At 49.3% G+C, this 16,861-nt stretch overlaps 3 protein-coding genes across 3 annotated transcripts; 1 reads left to right on the top strand and 2 right to left on the bottom strand.

The window, feature by feature from the left end:
• Nucleotides 1–387: 387 nt before the first annotated feature.
• On the bottom strand, nt 388–2,185 carry tmem167b (transmembrane protein 167B). Its single transcript, XM_084464624.1, has 3 exons — nt 2,052–2,185; nt 1,513–1,644; nt 388–1,306 (listed from the first exon to the last, which is right to left on the bottom strand). The coding sequence occupies exons 1-3, from the start codon at nt 2,059–2,061 to the stop codon at nt 1,224–1,226; spliced, it is 225 nt and encodes a 74-aa protein (XP_084320750.1). The 5' UTR covers nt 2,062–2,185; the 3' UTR covers nt 388–1,223.
• Nucleotides 2,186–2,399: 214 nt separating this feature from the next.
• On the bottom strand, nt 2,400–5,164 carry b3galt6 (UDP-Gal:betaGal beta 1,3-galactosyltransferase polypeptide 6). Its single transcript, XM_084464619.1, has 2 exons — nt 4,930–5,164; nt 2,400–4,733 (listed from the first exon to the last, which is right to left on the bottom strand). The coding sequence occupies exons 1-2, from the start codon at nt 4,935–4,937 to the stop codon at nt 3,704–3,706; spliced, it is 1,038 nt and encodes a 345-aa protein (XP_084320745.1). The 5' UTR covers nt 4,938–5,164; the 3' UTR covers nt 2,400–3,703.
• A 671-nt stretch (nt 5,165–5,835) lies between these two features.
• On the top strand, nt 5,836–15,861 carry dnajc16l (DnaJ (Hsp40) homolog, subfamily C, member 16 like). The gene is made up of 15 exons (XM_084464615.1): nt 5,836–6,216; nt 6,698–6,764; nt 6,964–7,103; nt 7,237–7,412; nt 7,632–7,816; nt 8,506–8,610; nt 8,729–8,887; nt 9,095–9,225; nt 9,649–9,826; nt 11,895–12,077; nt 12,154–12,230; nt 12,375–12,455; nt 12,676–12,765; nt 13,581–13,751; nt 14,138–15,861. The coding sequence occupies exons 1-15, from the start codon at nt 6,044–6,046 to the stop codon at nt 14,628–14,630; spliced, it is 2,409 nt and encodes an 802-aa protein (XP_084320741.1). The 5' UTR covers nt 5,836–6,043; the 3' UTR covers nt 14,631–15,861.
• Nucleotides 15,862–16,861: the final 1,000 nt, after the last annotated feature.

Here is a 16,861-nt window from a genome sequence, read left to right as displayed (position 1 = left end):
TAGGCATCAGAAACAGCTCTGCAACAGCTTCTTCCCCCAAGCTGTCATACCTCTAAAGCCCCTTAGAGGTAACCTTAACACACGTCAACGGTGCACACCACACCTGAAACACAAGCTGCACACCACGCCACAGACCCGCCTTCTTGGTTATGTTTGTTTTGTCATTTTAATTTCCTGTAATGTTTGTTATGATTCCTGCATGGTGCTTCATGACTATTTTATGTTAATCTTGCTCCTTTTGAGGAGTGACATTTCGTTGAGCTGTATAATATGTATGTGGATAAATTACAATAAACTTGACTTACTTACAAACTTAACGGTTTCTTAGCACCATAACACACTCGTCACGTCTGGTCAAAAAAATGAATAAAAGGATGACATTTCACGTAATTTAAGAAATGTGTTTATTTCTTTAACTTCATTATGCCCAAGGAATAGTTGACAGGATAAAACAGCAAGATCCCCATTCAACGTAGATTAATCGTCAGGTAGACAGCCACCCGTTTACATCTGCAATCGTTCATATCTTTTTAATATTATTATCGTATCCTTTGTGTAATATTATGTAACTTCCTGTTGGAGATGCAAACAACATGCACATTACTCAGAGAATGTGAAAACCATAGTGGTAGGAGGGTCCTAATGGGATTCCATTGAAAAACAAAAGATGTGTACACAACTCGTTATATATTAGCTTTGTCTTTCTGCTACCCCCCTTGGATCAATGGGGACGTTTGTAGTGTTAGACTTTGTATGCTCCTGTAACTCTCTGTTGGTCAAATGCATTTAAATATTTACAACTTGATGATTCATATTCTATTAAGGAACTGGACATCACAAAGACACACCGTTTAGCACCTTTTCATTCATCAGTAAAAAAACCTTAAATCCTCCATTTCACTTTTTTTCTTGGGGGCCAAAAACAGGAATGACTCAGCGTGGACCATGTGACATGAAAAGTGCTCTCCAATTGGTTGCAACTGGATTAAAGATACTCTCCAATTGGCCATAACTATTGTATGAACTGCATGTTGAATGTGCCCCCACATAGGAGGAGGAGAGGAGGAGGAGGAGAGGAGGTCATGAAGTCCAGGCTTCACACGAGGCGGCTTCCATTGACTAGTCCTTAGAATGTGTCCAAAGGGTATCAGTCCCATACGTACACACTACACACGGATGAGCCACCACCAATGTCCATTCTACACGTCTGGTCCGTACCGTCCTCACTTTAGAAAGGCCAAGTAGAACGCCATTAACAGGCAGGACGCTGCCACAGAAATGTGGAGCCGTGTCCCGATCACTGCAGCTGAGGAAGATGAAATAGCCAAATGTTTATAAAGCCAGAATGGACAGTTCATTTCAGTTCAACAATTATTATTTTTTACATTTGAATGCATCGCACAGTTTAATTGCAAATTGTGTGTGTGTGTCAAGTGTCAAGATTTTTTTTCAAAAAGGTAAGAAATGGTTTGCTAATTTAATATTGCCGCTGTGATGTCCAGTGTGGCCTACCTTTGTAGAAGACCCCCCACACGCCCTTCTTCTCAGAGAGCAGCCAGCTGTTGATGCGTGGCACCTTCTTCAGGTACGCGCAGGTGCAGATGAAGACCAGACCGAAAACCAGAATGCCATCGAAAGAGTAAACTGTGGCAGAGACAGAGATGATGAGTGGGCTCGGCCTAGTGTTATCACATCATGTTCTTCAGTTCTTTCAGTGCCAAGGTTTTAATACAAAATACAAAAGAAAAGCAGCATTAGCAGCCAACCACATCCCACCAACACTGACACCGTCAAACTTTGTACACTTTCTTTGCTTCCGATGTCCATGTTCAGGATCACATTTTTATTGTAGGTCTACGTGGCCAGAAGTAGAGTGGAGCACCAATCCCAGTTCATAAATAGATCAATACAGAGTCAGAGCAAGTCGTATTTAGATTAATTAAATTGATTAAATGATCCCTGATCTGGGCCACGTCTACAGCTAATGCTAAACAGCGATAGGTCGGTATCTTCTAAACCTCACGAGTCGTCCACAAACCGAACCAACCTACCGTTCGTCATGACGGCAGGGTTGTGTTGTCTGTAGTGTGAACCTCTTCAGAAAGACGAGGAATTCATTTAAACGACGAAACCGAAGCTAACGAAACCTTCGCAGCAGCAGCCAGCCACTTCCTCTTCTGGTTCTTCTTCTTTTTGTTTACCATCCAGAGAGTGCAGAGCACGTGCTTCCCTCTTGTGGTCAATATGATGTACTCCATTCCTTGTCTATATATACTACACTACAACACTAGCAAAACTCTATATTTCTCTAACCCTAAATAATACTTCACTTATTCACACAATCACACAAAGAACGGACTAACAATTTCATAATATAATTGTTCACAACACAATTTCTTTGTAGTTTTATTTTGAATCCAATAACCTTAAATATGAATCCAGCAATCATGGTAACATATATCAGATGGGCCAGATACACAGCCTGTTTTATTTGCAGCCTTATCTTCATGTATAAATACACTGCATTGTTATTATCAGAGGCCATGTATGAATAACCTTGATAAAACAATGAAAAGCCAGAGGCCTGTGTACAAAGTGACCATGCCAAACGTAAGCATTAAGACCATCACTGAGTCCACACACCGGTAGAGGGTTGCTTGCTCTGCAGTGAAGTAGTGAGATTTACACCTAATTCATCATTTTCAGACAATGAATAGAATATGGCCATAATAAAACTAAAACAACCATGCATAAAATAAAGGTTGGTTTGTTTGGCAGTATCCAGCTTGTCGCCTTAAACTATTTGTGCTGTTATTCCTTTTTCTGGTGTTTGTGTTAGAAAACGCTTCATGTTAAACAATGAAATGTAAACGATAATCACATGAATTACATTAATGACACAAACTTAAATGACACATTGAAGCAGACTGACGACTGACCCCTGGACAGCAACACATTCAAGTAGTTTAGCGCTGTAGCTGTAAATGAAAACATAGCCATGGGAATTCCTCGAAAAAATAGCAAGTACCAACAAAGGGTAAGTCGCAAAAATCAACAAAAAAAATCAACAAAATGTAGCAACAGGAACTATTTAAGAAATGGGAAAATCTGGTCAAAGCTGCTGGAAACATGCACTGAGGGTGTTGGGGTGGGATGTAGCAAACTACTGGATGTAGGATGTACTGAACACCACAACACCACAGAACGCCCCAATAGTGTGTTAGTGTCCCCAGTCAGTCCGTACCGTAACCGTACATTCACTGCACCGTCTTTTCAGCTGTTTGATCGATTGACTACAAGTTGCTTAGTGCTTTGATCGATACAAAAACACCCCGGGCCCCAGTCTTCAAGAAGTCCAGAGATATCAGGAGAACCCTATACAACTCAGTTTACATTCAGTGTGCACCTCTATGTACACACATCCCCAATACATTAATATTATAAGGTAAAAAATACAATACTTTTCCAACGTTTAATACAATAACCCCCGCCCGTGTTTCAGCCAAGTTTAATTTAAGAAATCGTGAGGTTTCCTCTCACAGGTCCATAATAAATTAACAATAAATACAAAAATAGACAAAACAATTAAAGCATTGGCTAAGAATCCAAGGATATCTACAGTAAAGGATCAAGAACAAAAGGGTTCACCCACACCAGCACACACGCGGGGTCAGGGTTCAACCACACCAGGACACACGCGGGGTCAGGGGACGCCGTCCTTCCTCTGGCAGCACTGAGAGGGCGGCACCCCCCAGTCGTAGACGTAGGACAGCCTCACCCGGACCTCCTCCTTGCAGAGCTTCCCGTCGCGCTGCAGCGTCTGGTGCTTCTCCAGCATGTCCTCCAGGCTCTGTTTGTGCGTCACCAGGTACTTGTTGCTGCAGCCGCGGGACTTGAACTCGGTGTCGAAGCGTGGGTCGTGTGTGCGCCTCACGTCCACTGGTGCGAGCCAGGCGCCCAGGGACACGTCCTCGCTCTGCCACGTCTTGAGGTAGCCAGCGTTGAGCCGCACGTAGTGAACCAGGTCAGCGGAGAGGATGTAGCCTCCGCCCAGCGCGTAGGGCAGGTAGTAGTCGCACAGCTCCCAAGCGCTCTCGCGCCACTTCCCGGCGCTTTTCACCCGCCCCCGCCCCGAGAAGAAGCCCCAGTACAGGCGCTGGGGCTCTTTGGCCTTCAGCTCCTCTTTGAGGAGGTCTAGGCGAGCAAACGTATCGTCGTCAGCCTTCATGACGAACTTGAAGTCCACCTTTTGGTCCAGCCAGGAGTACATGTGCAGCAGCTTGAGGGTGAGGTTCTCGTACGAGTCCCGTAACTCGGGCAACAAGAGCAGGTCCTTGTGGCGGCCCTGCTCTGTGTTAATGTTCTGGAGGTCTTCCACAGGAAGCCCGGCGGTTCCAACCACAAACATGGGGAGGATGTCAGAGTCCCGCTTGGTCAGCCAGGTGCTGCGGATGATGCTCCTGCGCTCTGTGTATTTCGGTCCCGTTGTGATGAGAACCACCAGGAAGGCAGAGAGGTCCTTGACACGCGAGGGCTGGTCAGGACGCTCCTGGTGGGACTGGGGGGCATAGACACGGGGGGCTATGCCCGGAGGGTCTGACTGAGTCTGTTTCAGGGTCTCTGATGTGCATTTGGCCAGAAAGAGCAGGACTACCGCAAAGAAACACACGCTGCCGAGGACCAGCACCGTCTTGTGGCGACAAAGTAGGCGTATCAAGTTCATGCTTCTGAGCCTAGAGTTGAAATCACAACAATGAGGCAATTTGATTAATTAATTAATCACACAATTAGTTAATCACGTACTCTTTGAATAACTAAATGATGCAGTAGTACGCAGTAGCTTTACAGGCAATGCAGACCACTGTGTTCAACTTGTAAACAGTATTATATAGTATACAGTGTTTATATTGGTAAAGACGGGTCAGTTACCTGCTCATTGAAACTCACTGAGGGCAATACGAGGCAACAATAACAACGTCAGCTACCAACGGAGGATCTCTGCTCACTTTGAAGCCCCACTACACTCGGCGCGGCACGGTGTCTCCATCCGTAGTTTGGACTGAAACATGTCTTCAATGGAGCCACACGTATGGTAGGTTAACCAAACCAAACAGATCCGCTGCGTCCACTTTAATCCGAACAACCGAAGGATGCTTCTGTCCGCTAGCTGCAGAACCCAGGCGGAACGGAAACGGAAGTGCACTCTTTCATAAAAGTGAGTTTGTATTTATCTTTTATTATCTTTTAGAATCTATGGTATTTATTTACATATTTATCATTATTTCCAATTTACGATGCCATCCTATGTAATACATAAGGGAAACGGAAACACACGATCTGATTTGATCTGAATGCAATAAAAATCACAGTTATCAGGAAAATCTATTCGATTTTTGAAATCATATGAAGTGAAGCCTATGGATTATTCTTCCATTAATTATCTTATAAAAAATGTATAATCTCACCAAAACGTAACAAATAGCAGACCTAGCAATGATAATAAACTGCCAATATATATAACTAAAACATATACAGTATACGTCGAATATAAAGGGATGTCATTTAATGTTATTCTAAATAGTTCATGAAACTTTAAAATTTAGCGTAATTCAAGAATCGGGTTGCAGGAAAGCAACGCAGTAAAAGATGAGAGAAATTAATAATAATAATAATAATAATAATAACCGTAGGCTGGCGTCAGCTGTCATTCGGAGCATGCGCACGTGGCAGCTGTCATTCGGAGCATGCGCATGTGGCAGCTGTCATTCGGAGCATGCGCAATGCGCATGTGTCAGCTGTCATTCGGCGCATGCGCACTTCCGCAGCTTCCGAAACACAAGCTAACGAGCGCTGCGTTAGCGCCGCTCCCACCGCCGTGAAGGATGCTGTGATCGTTTGAATTGTCAGCATCGCAACCGACAGCCAAACGGATTCAGTCATGTAACATGATCGCGTTGCGTCGTTTCAGGTTAAATTGTGTTTCATGTTGAACTAGTGCGCTAGCGTGGTTCGTTTAGAGGCAGCCGGCGCTGTGGTGGTCAAGATGTTCTGCCGACCATCTCGAATATCTTCAGCGCTTGTGGTCATAGTCGTTCTGTTCGGAGAGCAGCTCGTAAAAAGTTCACCTGAGAACAACCCTTATAAAACCCTTGGTGTAAGCAAGAGTGCCAGTCAATCGGAAATCAAAAAGGCATATAAGCATCTTGCCAGAGAATGGTGAGTGGTCCTGTTGATGAGCCTCACACCGTAACGTCACTTACAGCCGGCGGTGGTAACGTCACATACAGCCAGCGGTGGTAACGTCACTTACAGCCGGCGGTGGTAACGTCACATACAGCCGGCGGTGGTAACGTCACATACAGCCGGCGGTGGTAACGTCACATACAGCCAGCGGTGGTAACGTCACTTACAGCCAGCGGTGGTAACGTCACATACAGCCAGCGGTGGTAACGTCACTTACAGCCGGCGGTGGTAACGTCACATACAGCCGGCGGTGGTAACGTCACATACAGCCGGCAGTGGTAACGTCACATACAGCCGGCGGTGGTAACGTCACATACAGCCGGTGGTGGTTCTTCATGGGCTTCGCCCGCAAGCACATTCAGGCTGCTGTTTTTGTGATGGTTATTACTGCATTGATAGTGCATTTGGGGAATTTCTAGATTGTATCATAAGCTAGATTCGTATCGTTGTGTAGGCATCCAGACAAGAACAAGGACCCTGGAGCAGAAGATATGTTCATAAAAATTACAAAGTCGTATGAGGTTGGTGTTTTTAATTCATTCGACTTAGGTCGATTATGTTTGTGCACTCTTAATCACAAGTTAACACAGCTAAGCGTATCCTATTAATTTCTAACTGTTTTGAATGCATATGACCTATTCGGCCCATTTCTCCTGCCTATTTAAAGTCTCTTGGTTTCTCTATAATTGATTCTCTTTGTGCTGTTCTGCTATGACACAGATTCTGTCAAATGAAGAACGAAGAGCCAATTTCGACCGCTACGGGCAGATGGAGGACCAGCACCCCTCCCAGCAGCAGGGCTTCCGGAGCAGCTTCCACAACAGCTTTTACTTTGACGAGTCCTTCTTCCACTTCCCCAAGCAAGTGAACTCAACTCAAAGCTTCATGATGGATACTTGTTGTGGTGTGAAAGATGTTCTATGCTTCAGTTGTGGTCTCTGGCAGGGCATTATAAAGTTATTTAATATTTGACAAATGGTGAAATGCGTTCAGGTCGAGGGACTTTGCGGACAGCAAGTACCTGCTGCACCACGCGCAGTTCAACAGCGACGTGCTGCCCGACAGCCACCGCCGGCCCTACCTCATCAAGGTGACCTCGGACTGGTGCTTCGCCTGCATCCACATTGAGCCGGTCTGGAGGGAGAGCGTTCAGGAGCTGGAGCCGCTGGGTGAGGCTGCGTTGTCTCCTGCTCCACACGGTCACTGAATGCCAACCAACTGTGCATCTTCTACCCAGAGCTTGAAAGAAACGTAACCATTGCTTGCAGTACTTTAAGACATCAACTGGTTGAGTTTAGGGTGAAAATCTCCTTAAGGAAGTCATGGAAAATGCGTCCCTCTGTTTCCTATTAGCTGTAGAGTCCTCGCTGTAACTCCTCTGTCTGCAGGCGTGGGCATCGGCATCGTGGACATGGGCTACGAGCGCCGCCTGGCCGGCCAGCTGGGGGCCCACCGCACGCCCTCCATCCTGGGGGTGGTGAACGGCAGGGTCACCTTCTTCCACCAGGCCGTCGTCCGCGAGAACCTGCGGCAGTTCATCGAAGACCTGCTGCCCCAAAGGATGGTGGACAAGGTCAGCCGAACACCACCGGGCCGCCAGGGGCCACAGGGGCCACAGGGGCCGCCAGGGGCCGCAGGGCCGCCAGGGGCCGCAGGGCCGCCAGGGGCCACAGGGCTGCCAGGGGCCACCGGGCCGCCAGGGGCCACAGGGGCCGCCAGGGGCCGCAGGGCCGCCAGGGGCCACCGGGCTGCCAGGGGCCACCGGGCCGCCAGGGGCCACAGGGGCCGCCGGGCCGCCAGGGGCCACAGGGCTCAGGGGCCGCGGGGCCGCCAGGGGCCACCAGGGGCCACAGGGCTCAGGGGCCACAGGGCCGCCAGGGGCCACAGGGCTCAGGGGCCACAGGGCCGCCAGGGGCCACAGGGCTCAGGGGCCACAGGGCCGCCAGGGGCCACAGGGCCGCCAGGGGCCACAGGGCTCAGGGGCCGTCAGGGGCCACCGGGCCGCCAGGGGCCACAGGGCCGCCAGGGGCCACAGGGCTCAGGGGCCACAGGGCGCGGTGTCTTTCAACTGGAATAGCGTTATTAAGCATGCCCTGGGCTGTATTTAAATCAAATGTATTCAAATATTTTATTGTATAGCACAAAGACCTGTGTTTTAAAATAGGTCTTTGCTAGTTGTACTGACATGTACTTGTACTTGTACTATACTTGTACTACTACTGTATCCGTTTCCAAACTGACACTGAGTGAATACTTCACCAGGTCACGGAGAAGAACTACCAGTCGTTCCTGAACGGCTGGCAGGCAGAGAACAAACCCAGCGTACTCCTGTTTGACCAAGTACCAGTGTTCCCCCTGATGTACAAGGTGACACACACACACACACACACACATACACACACACACACACACACACACACACGCACACGCACTCATTTCCTGTCCCTTCTCCCTTCCCCTACCAACCCCCCTACCCGACCTCCAGTTGACGGCGTTCGCCTTCCGGGACTTTGTGCGCTTCGGGTACGTGGACCAGGGCGAGAAGTACAACACCCCTCTCCTGCGCAGGTTCAACATCAACACCTACGCCCCCACCATGCTGCTGTTCAAGGAGGACACAGAGAAGCCCGCCGACATCATCCAGGTAGCGCCAAGCTACGGCTAGCGTGGGACTGTTTGGTCCGGAGGTGGAAGGACAGTCCTGCGGCTAGTGGGTCTGTCTCCCAGCTGAAAGGTTCTGTGTTCGAACCCCAATGTCTGTGGTGGCAAACATATCCCCACCCAGTGGCTCTGGAGTAAACGGTGAACGGCATCAACCCTCACTAACCTCTTTACGTCCTCTCTCCCCCAGGCCCGCGGGATGAAGAGGCAGATCATGGACGAGTTTGTCTCCAATAACAAGTTCCTGCGGGTTCCCCGGCTGGTGAACCAGCAGCTGTTTGATGAGCTGTGTCCCGTCAAGCAGTTCCACCGGCGCAGGAAGTAAGTCAACGCCCCCAGTGGCCCGGAGTGCATACACCTTCTATACCGTCGACTTGTGTGTGTCCTGTAGAGGTGTGTGTGTGTGGTTCCCCGGGGTGCAGCCTGAGAATGACATACATAGCAGTAATACCACTCTAGTCCTGGATAAATTAAGTCCCTTTTGATCTTATCTTTGAAATTTTTGTTTTTGTTGTATAGTTGTATGCATTTCTACAGCAACTATGACACACACTTAGGCATGCGTGTGCGCACACACACACACACACACACACAGTGGTCCTGCTCTGTGTGTGGCGGTGCAGGCTAAAGGCTGCTGTGTCCCCAGGTCCTGCTCTGTGTGTGGCGGTGCAGGCTAAAGGCTGCTGTGTCCCCAGGTCCTGCTCTGTGTGTGGCGGTGCAGGCTAAAGGCTGGTGTGTCCCCAGGTACTGCGTGCTGCTGATCACAGCGGAGGACCAGGCCTTCGTCCCGGGGAACCAGGCCTTCCTGGAGTTTGCCACCGCCAACTCCAAGGAGGTGTTGCGCTTTGCCTACGTCTACCAGCGGCAGCAGCAGCCCCTCTGCCAGGCCCTGCTCCAGAACCATGCTGTGCTCTCGCCCCAGGTACACACACACACACACACACACACACACACACACACACACACACACACACACACACACACACACACACACACACACACACACACACACACACACACACACACACACACGGTGTCCAGTTCCACAGCTAGCTATATTGCTGTTTTCATGTTTAGCATAGAGCCAGACCAATACTGGATTTTAGGTTGAGGTTTATAGTGTGTGTGTGTGTGTGTGAGATTGTTTCTCCGTCAATCATGATTAACATGTACGTCGAACGCGTATTCTTTGTGTCTGCGGTCTGTGGGCACAGGCAGCGCTGTTGCTCTCGGGTTGATTTACATTCAACCTGTTCTTTTTCATCAGGATGATCTGGGACTTAAATCTAGTGAACGGCAGCTCTTCTTTGGCTATATTATAAGCAGTGTTTAATGTGATTATCATCTCGGACTCCTCACTGCTTCTGGCTGACGCTGTTACGCTGCGGGAGGGGTGCTGCTCTGACGGCCACGCCCCTCGGGGCACAGTGCGTGTTCATTGGATACATTGTACTTTTTTAACCTTTCAAGGGGACAGGTGTAACGGTGTAACGGGGACAGGTGTAACAGTGTAACGGGGACAGGTGTAACGGTGTAACGGGGACAGGTGTAACGGTGTAACGGGGACAGGTGTAACGGGGACAGGTGTAACGGTGTAACGGGGACAGGTGTAACGGTGTAACGGGGACAGGTGTAACGGTGTAACGGGGACAGGTGTAACGGGGACAGGTGTAACAGTGTAACGGGGACAGGTATAACGGGGACAGGTGTAACAGTGTAACGGGGACAGGTGTAACGGTGTAATGGGGACAGGTGTAACGGTGACAGGTGTAACAGTGTAACGGGGACAGGTGTAACGGGGACAGGTGTAACGGGGACAGGTGTAACGGTGTAACGGGGACAGGTGTAACGGGGACAGGTGTAACGGTGTAACGGGGACAGGTGTAACGGGGACAGGTGTAACGGGGACAGGTGTAAGGTGTAACGGGGACAGGTGTAACGGGGACAGGTGTAACGGGGACAGGTGTAACGGTGTAACGGGGACAGGTGTAACGGTGTAACGGGGACAGGTGTAACGTGTAACGGGGACAGGTGTAACGGGGACAGGTGTAACGGTGTAACGGGGACAGGTGTAACGTGTAACGGGGACAGGTGTAACGGGGACAGGTGTAACGGTGTAACGGGGACAGGTGTAACGTGTAACGGGGACAGGTGTAACGGAGACAGGTGTAACGGTGTAACGGGGACAGGTGTAACGTGTAACGGGGACAGGTGTAACGGGGACAGGTGTAACGGGGACAGCAGCATGTTCTTGTCTTGGTTCCGTACGGTCTTGAGGGTTGTGATGTTTCTCGAGCAGCAGTACAGGGCGCGGTGTCACCATGCCTTATTTTTCCCCACACGCGTTCAGCAGAGAAGAATATCAAGGTCAGAACCAATAGTTATTACCGGTGCGAACAACGGAAATAGTCGCACTTAACAGATTTTGGGAGGCATGTGCGACCAAAATGGTCCCACTCTGGAGCCCTGGAAGAGGTCCTTGGTTCTGTTGACTGTCCATCTCTGGGTCTTCAGATATGTTCATATAATCTAAATTTAACCAGGATCAATTATTTTTCAAGAGCCATTTTTCTGGCCAAGAAAGCAGCATTAAAAAGGACAATAATAGACAGGCATACAAAGATTGGCCACAGGTGCTTCGCACTATTGGACTGAGCAGCTCAGGAGGTATTGCGGGTTCTCTGGCAACCGGAAGGTTGCTGTTTGGATCCCCGGCTCCTCCTAGCGTTGTGTTGAGGTGTCCCTGAGCCTCACCCTAACAGCTCCTCCTAGCGTTGTGTTGAGGTGTCCCTGAGCCTCACCCTAACAGCTCCTCCTAGCGTTGTGTTGAGGTGTCCCTGAGCGAGACGCCTCACCCTAACATCCTTTGCCTTGCATGGTTGACAGTGTCAGCCCGTCGGTGTGTGAGTGGGTGAACGTGAGGCCATGATTCTAAAGCTCTTTGTGTCACTCACATAATGCAGTCCATTTACTATTTAATGAATGCACAGGTTGTGATTCTGGAGAGGCGGAGCCCAGCAGGCAAGGTCATGTACCGCTCTGTGATTGGTGGATGGAACGGAAGTGAGGAGGATAAGCACCGCCTCCATGAGCAGCTGGAGCTCCTTCAGAGAGACCCCGCGTACCTGACGTCAGACGCCACGCTGCCCGAGCTCAACAACGAGATGGCCCCCGTAAGAGAAGACCTTTGAACACAAACGCTCTTCATAGTCAACACGTTGGTCCTCAACCTGTGTTCTACTCCTCCAGATGTTTCTCATCCAGTGGCTGAACACTGCTTACGACTATTTCCTGCAAATATATGACGACATCCTCTACTCCAACTGGTAAGACGGCGCTGTTGTTACAGACGGGACATGAGTGAGACCCCCCTGGGTTCAGCCTCACCTGTTTGAGGTGGACCTTCATCAGGTCCTAGACGTGGACATGTTGCTTCCTGTGTCTCTGAGCTGTTGATGTTGGTTTCCCAGGCGAGAGATGATGCCCATCCTGTCCCTGATTTTCTCAGCCCTCTTCATCCTCTTTGGCACCGTCATCATCCAGGCTTTCAGGTAACTAGTGATGACTTTACGTTACAGCAGCTGTGAACCAAAGCCAGTAATGGAAATCAGGGTTCAGTTAGAAACACTGTGTCTCAGTCCACTCAGATAAACATTCAACTTCAAGTTTTTGTCAAGTTTTGTGATGAGCCATCACAAATTCGATTCAATCTCAGTCACTCTTTGATCAAGCACAGATGGTGACTGAATATGTTTTGTTTATGGGCTCCAGTGAGTCCGGAGACGACAAGCCTCAGAAACCCAAACCTCGAGAGCGTCCTCAGGCTGAGGAGGACGACTGCAGCCGGCCCCCCACCTCCAGGTAACCCCCCCTCCACCCCCACCTCCAGGTAACCCCCCCCCTCCAGGTGACCCCCACCTCCAGGTAACCCCCCCCCCCTCCAGGTGACCCCCCCCTCCAGGTAACCCCCCCCCTCCACCCCCACCTCCAGGTGACCCCCACCTCCAGGTGACCCCCCCCCCCCCCCTCCAGGTGACCCCCACCTCCAGGTGACCCCCCCCCCCCCCCCCCCCCCCCTCCAGGTGACCCCCACCTCCACCCCCACCCTCCAGGTGACCCCCCCCCTCCACCCCCCCCCTCCAGGTAACCCCCCCCCTCCAGGTGACCCCCACCTCCAGGTGACCCCCCCCCACCTCCAGGTGACCCCCACCACCTCCACCCCCACCTCCAGGTGACCCCCCCCCACCTCCAGGTGACCCCCACCACCTCCACCCCCACCTCCAGGTGACCCCCCCCTGCCTCCACCCCCACCTCCACCCCCACCTCCAGGTGACCCCCACCACCTCCAGGTGACCCCCCCCCTCCCTCCACCCCCACCTCCAGGTGACCCCCACCACCTCCAGGTGACTCCCCCCACCTCCAGGTGACCCCCACCTCCAGGTGATAGCAGGAGTAAATCACATGCAATTCAAATGAATTCAGAACATGTCACCGTATTGGCTTGTGTCCTATTATTCACCTTACATACTAATCCACTTTAGTTCAGTTTTATATGTTGAACACTGTCCTCCTAGCATTCATTTCATAATTGCAGTATTCTTAGTTGAGTGTCCCGGTGCTGGCAGTGGGAGCGTCTCATTCAGGGTCTGACGGCTTCCCTTTGTCCTCCTGTGAAGCCGCCCCCCTAAGAAGGACTTTGTGGAGGTGACGGAGCTGACGGACGTCACCTACACCAGCAACCTGGTGAAGCTGCGGCCCGGCCACATCAACATCGTACTGGTCCTCTCCGAGGCCTCCAAGAACGCCCTGCTCAGGAAGTTTGCAAAGGAAGTGTTTTCCTTCTCTGGGTGAGGCCGGTTCTCTCAGGTTGTTTAAACTCATGATTAAGGGATCGCATAAAATACGACTTTATATATAATACTACAACGAAATGAGTACAGTCAGCAACCCAGAAAATAGATCCTATTTAATAGTCTATGTATGTAGTGATGTGTTTATGTTGTGTAGTTAAGTGTTAAAATAGCGTTCTCTTAGTCCGAGGGCTGCAGTAAAACGGTCATGGTGTTCAGGACCGTCCTATGACAAGGCTCATCTACACGGTAGGAATTAGACAGAAAGACAAAGCGGAACAATCCACTACAAAGGGTTTACCAAAGGGAGCGTCTGAGGGCAGTATGTCACCGCCGGCGTCAGGAGGACGAGCTGACCTCCCTCCCGCCCTGTCTCCCTGCAGGACCCAGACGCTGCACTTCTCCTTCCTCAACGCCGATAAGCACCGCCAGTGGATGCCGGCTCTGCTGGCGCTGACCCTGGACGCGGCCCAGGGCCACTCGGACGACGACGAGGCCTCGGACCCCACGGGCTACGTGCTGGCCCTCAACGGCTACAAGAAGTACTTCTGTCTGTTCAGGCCCGTGTTCACCGGGGACGACGCCAGCGAGGCCTCCGCTGCCTTTGACTCCTCGTCCTCCTCCTCCTCCTCCTCCTCCTCCTCCAGGAGGAAGTCCCGCTCCCGCTCCCGGTCCCAGACCCGCTCCCGGTCCCACTCCCGGGAGGACGCGGCCGGCTCCAGGCGGGCCTCCAGCAGGGCCACCAGCCTGGAGGTGCACCACAAGCTGGACCGCCTGGGGCTGTGGATGGAGAGGCTGATGGAGGGCACCCTGACCCGCCTCCCGGTCCAGGCCTGGCCCTCCCTGGACCCGGGCCGCGGCCCCGCAGAGAGCTGAGCCCGGTCCAGGAAGAGGCCCACCCAGGGAGGAAGGGAAAAAAGGGAGGAAGTGAAGAAGAGGTGGATGTTGATGCTGTGTCATGTTTGCAAGATGGTTTTGTTTGTTTTTGTTTGTTTTTTTAGAACAACGTGTTGCTTATCCCCATATTTGGAATACCCCTGTAACTTATTTTCTCATGTGGTAAAGTACAACCTGGGCTTCCCGGTCAGATCAGACTTTGTTGAGGCAGCAGTGGAGGAGGCCAGGCATGCAGTATCGTCACGGTTGCGTTGGAGCTTGTTGCAATACCTCAGACACGACCCTTCAGACACATTACACCAGTGGAGGCTCTCCATGACGCCGTGTCACTGTGCTCTGTCTGTGGTCAAGGCTTGGGCACATGTGTCATAAAACTGTATCATAAAACTGTTGAGACTAATGCATGTCTGCCTAAGTAATCCAGTCCTTGACTTAATAGTCGAAACACTTAAACACTTAAGAAGTTCTGCCCACTGCAAAGGTATCATGTAAACGTACATTATTTTTAATGATTCTGTTTTGTCAATGGAGTTAGTTGAATAACCTCTAGTTGTTTAACCCTGGTTAGTTTGCCTGACCTCTTCTCCCTCCTATTGCAGGCAGTGTCGGACCACAGACACATATTTCTGTAGACAAATTGCACAACCTTCTTTTAAGGAAATTAAGTTGACTGTGCAGGATGAACCGGTACTGCAGAAACACGCCTTCATAACTTCACTGTTGTTTTGTTCAATGTGTTCCTGTTGTCTGTCTCCTGTTCAACATATACATGAAGAAGAGATTACTTTGCCAGAGATTACTGCATGCCAGTGTGTGATGTTATAATAATAATTCTGATCATGAATCAGGTTTAGTACAATATACACTGGTTACATGCACTGGCACTACATTTGCATGTATTTGTGAGATTCTTATCCTGTTTTGTTTATTTATTCACCAAAGGTCCGATCATCTCTCTACATGTCAACTGAATGTGATTAAGATCATTGCTAAGGTCAAGCCATTAACAATAGCTTATTTACAGTTTATTTATGAAATTATAAGATAATTGCTTAGATATGCTTATTTATATAATTTGCCCACATAAAACTAATAAACTTTTTTTAAAACAAGGTCTGTTGCTTTCTTGTATCATTAGTCAACACACTTTAATACATAAACAAGGCAGGGACATAAGGCAATTTACTGTTACTTAGTTTACACAAACCCAACTTAAATTAAAGTTGCAAGCAGCATTTTACGGGTGCCAAGCCTAAAGCAGACCATTAAGACCCTGATAGACCATTAAGACCAATAAGACCCTGATAGACCAATAAGACCATTAAGACCCTGATAGACCATGAAGACCCTGATAGACCATTAAGACCAATAAGACCCTGATCTGGACTGAGGACTGTACGGAGGAGATGAAATGCGAGCTGGAGACTACCGATTGGTTATTTCTTAACTCATGTGGCACCCCTCATGAACTAATTGACACTTTTACATCATATCTGTTGTTTAATGAAAGTAAAATCATCCGTACTAAAACTGTAAGAATATTTCCTAATAATAACTTATGGATGTCTAGTGATCTTAAGGAATGTATCCGTGAGAAAAAATGTGCTTTTAAAAATGGTAATATTGAGTTACTTAAGGAAAAAAGATGTGAACTAAGATCTAAACTGAGTAAAGCAAAAATAGAATATAAAGATAAAGTTGAATGTCACTATTTTTCAGGAAATGCCAAGAAAGCATGGGAAGGTTTAAATGTGATGATGGGCAGGGAAACTAAGCAAAAGCGTACCCCCCTGTCACACCCCTCTCCATCTTTTGCAAATGATTTAAATGTTTTTTTCAGTCGTTTTGACAAGAATGATTTTAGTGCTGAACGTGATAGTGTGTGTAGGTCCATTTTGGGATATGTCCCCATTACACTGAATGAACATGAGATTGTAGCCAGCCTGTCTAGTATTAAGCCAAACTCGGCCCCGGGGCCAGATGGCCTGAGAGGGAGAGTTTTAAAAGAAAATGTTCATGAACTTAAAGGTATTGTGCTGGAGTTATTCCAGAACTTGCTTAATTCTTTGACAATGCCCAAATTATGGAAAATGTCTTATATTGTACCTATCCCTAAAAAACCTGGAGCTACTGAATTAAAAGACTTCAGGCCTATTGCTCTTACTTCTATCTTAGGAAAATGTTTTGAGAGAGTTATAAGCAGACAAATT

The sequence above is a fragment of the Micromesistius poutassou genome (assembly GCF_964030765.1).
Source record: "Micromesistius poutassou genome assembly, chromosome: 2".
Lineage (NCBI taxonomy): Eukaryota > Metazoa > Chordata > Actinopteri > Gadiformes > Gadidae > Micromesistius > Micromesistius poutassou.
This window is presented reverse-complemented; position numbering and strand designations above follow the sequence as displayed.

What these genes read in the sequence shown, in the direction of transcription:
- dnajc16l (XM_084464615.1), top strand. Translation starts at nt 6,044, where the DNA reads ATGTTCTGCCGACCATCTCGAATATCTTCAGCGCTTGTGGTCATAGTC. An exon ending in AGCCCGCCGACATCATCCAG is followed by an intron (nt 8,888 to 9,094) that starts GTAGCGCCAAGC and finishes TCTCTCCCCCAG; the next exon opens with GCCCGCGGGATGAAGAGGCA. An exon ending in TCAACAACGAGATGGCCCCC is followed by an intron (nt 12,078 to 12,153) that starts GTAAGAGAAGAC and finishes CTACTCCTCCAG; the next exon opens with ATGTTTCTCATCCAGTGGCT.
- tmem167b (XM_084464624.1), bottom strand. An exon ending in GTGGGGGGTCTTCTACAAAG is followed by an intron (nt 1,307 to 1,512) that starts GTAGGCCACACT and finishes CATCTTCCTCAG; the next exon opens with CTGCAGTGATCGGGACACGG.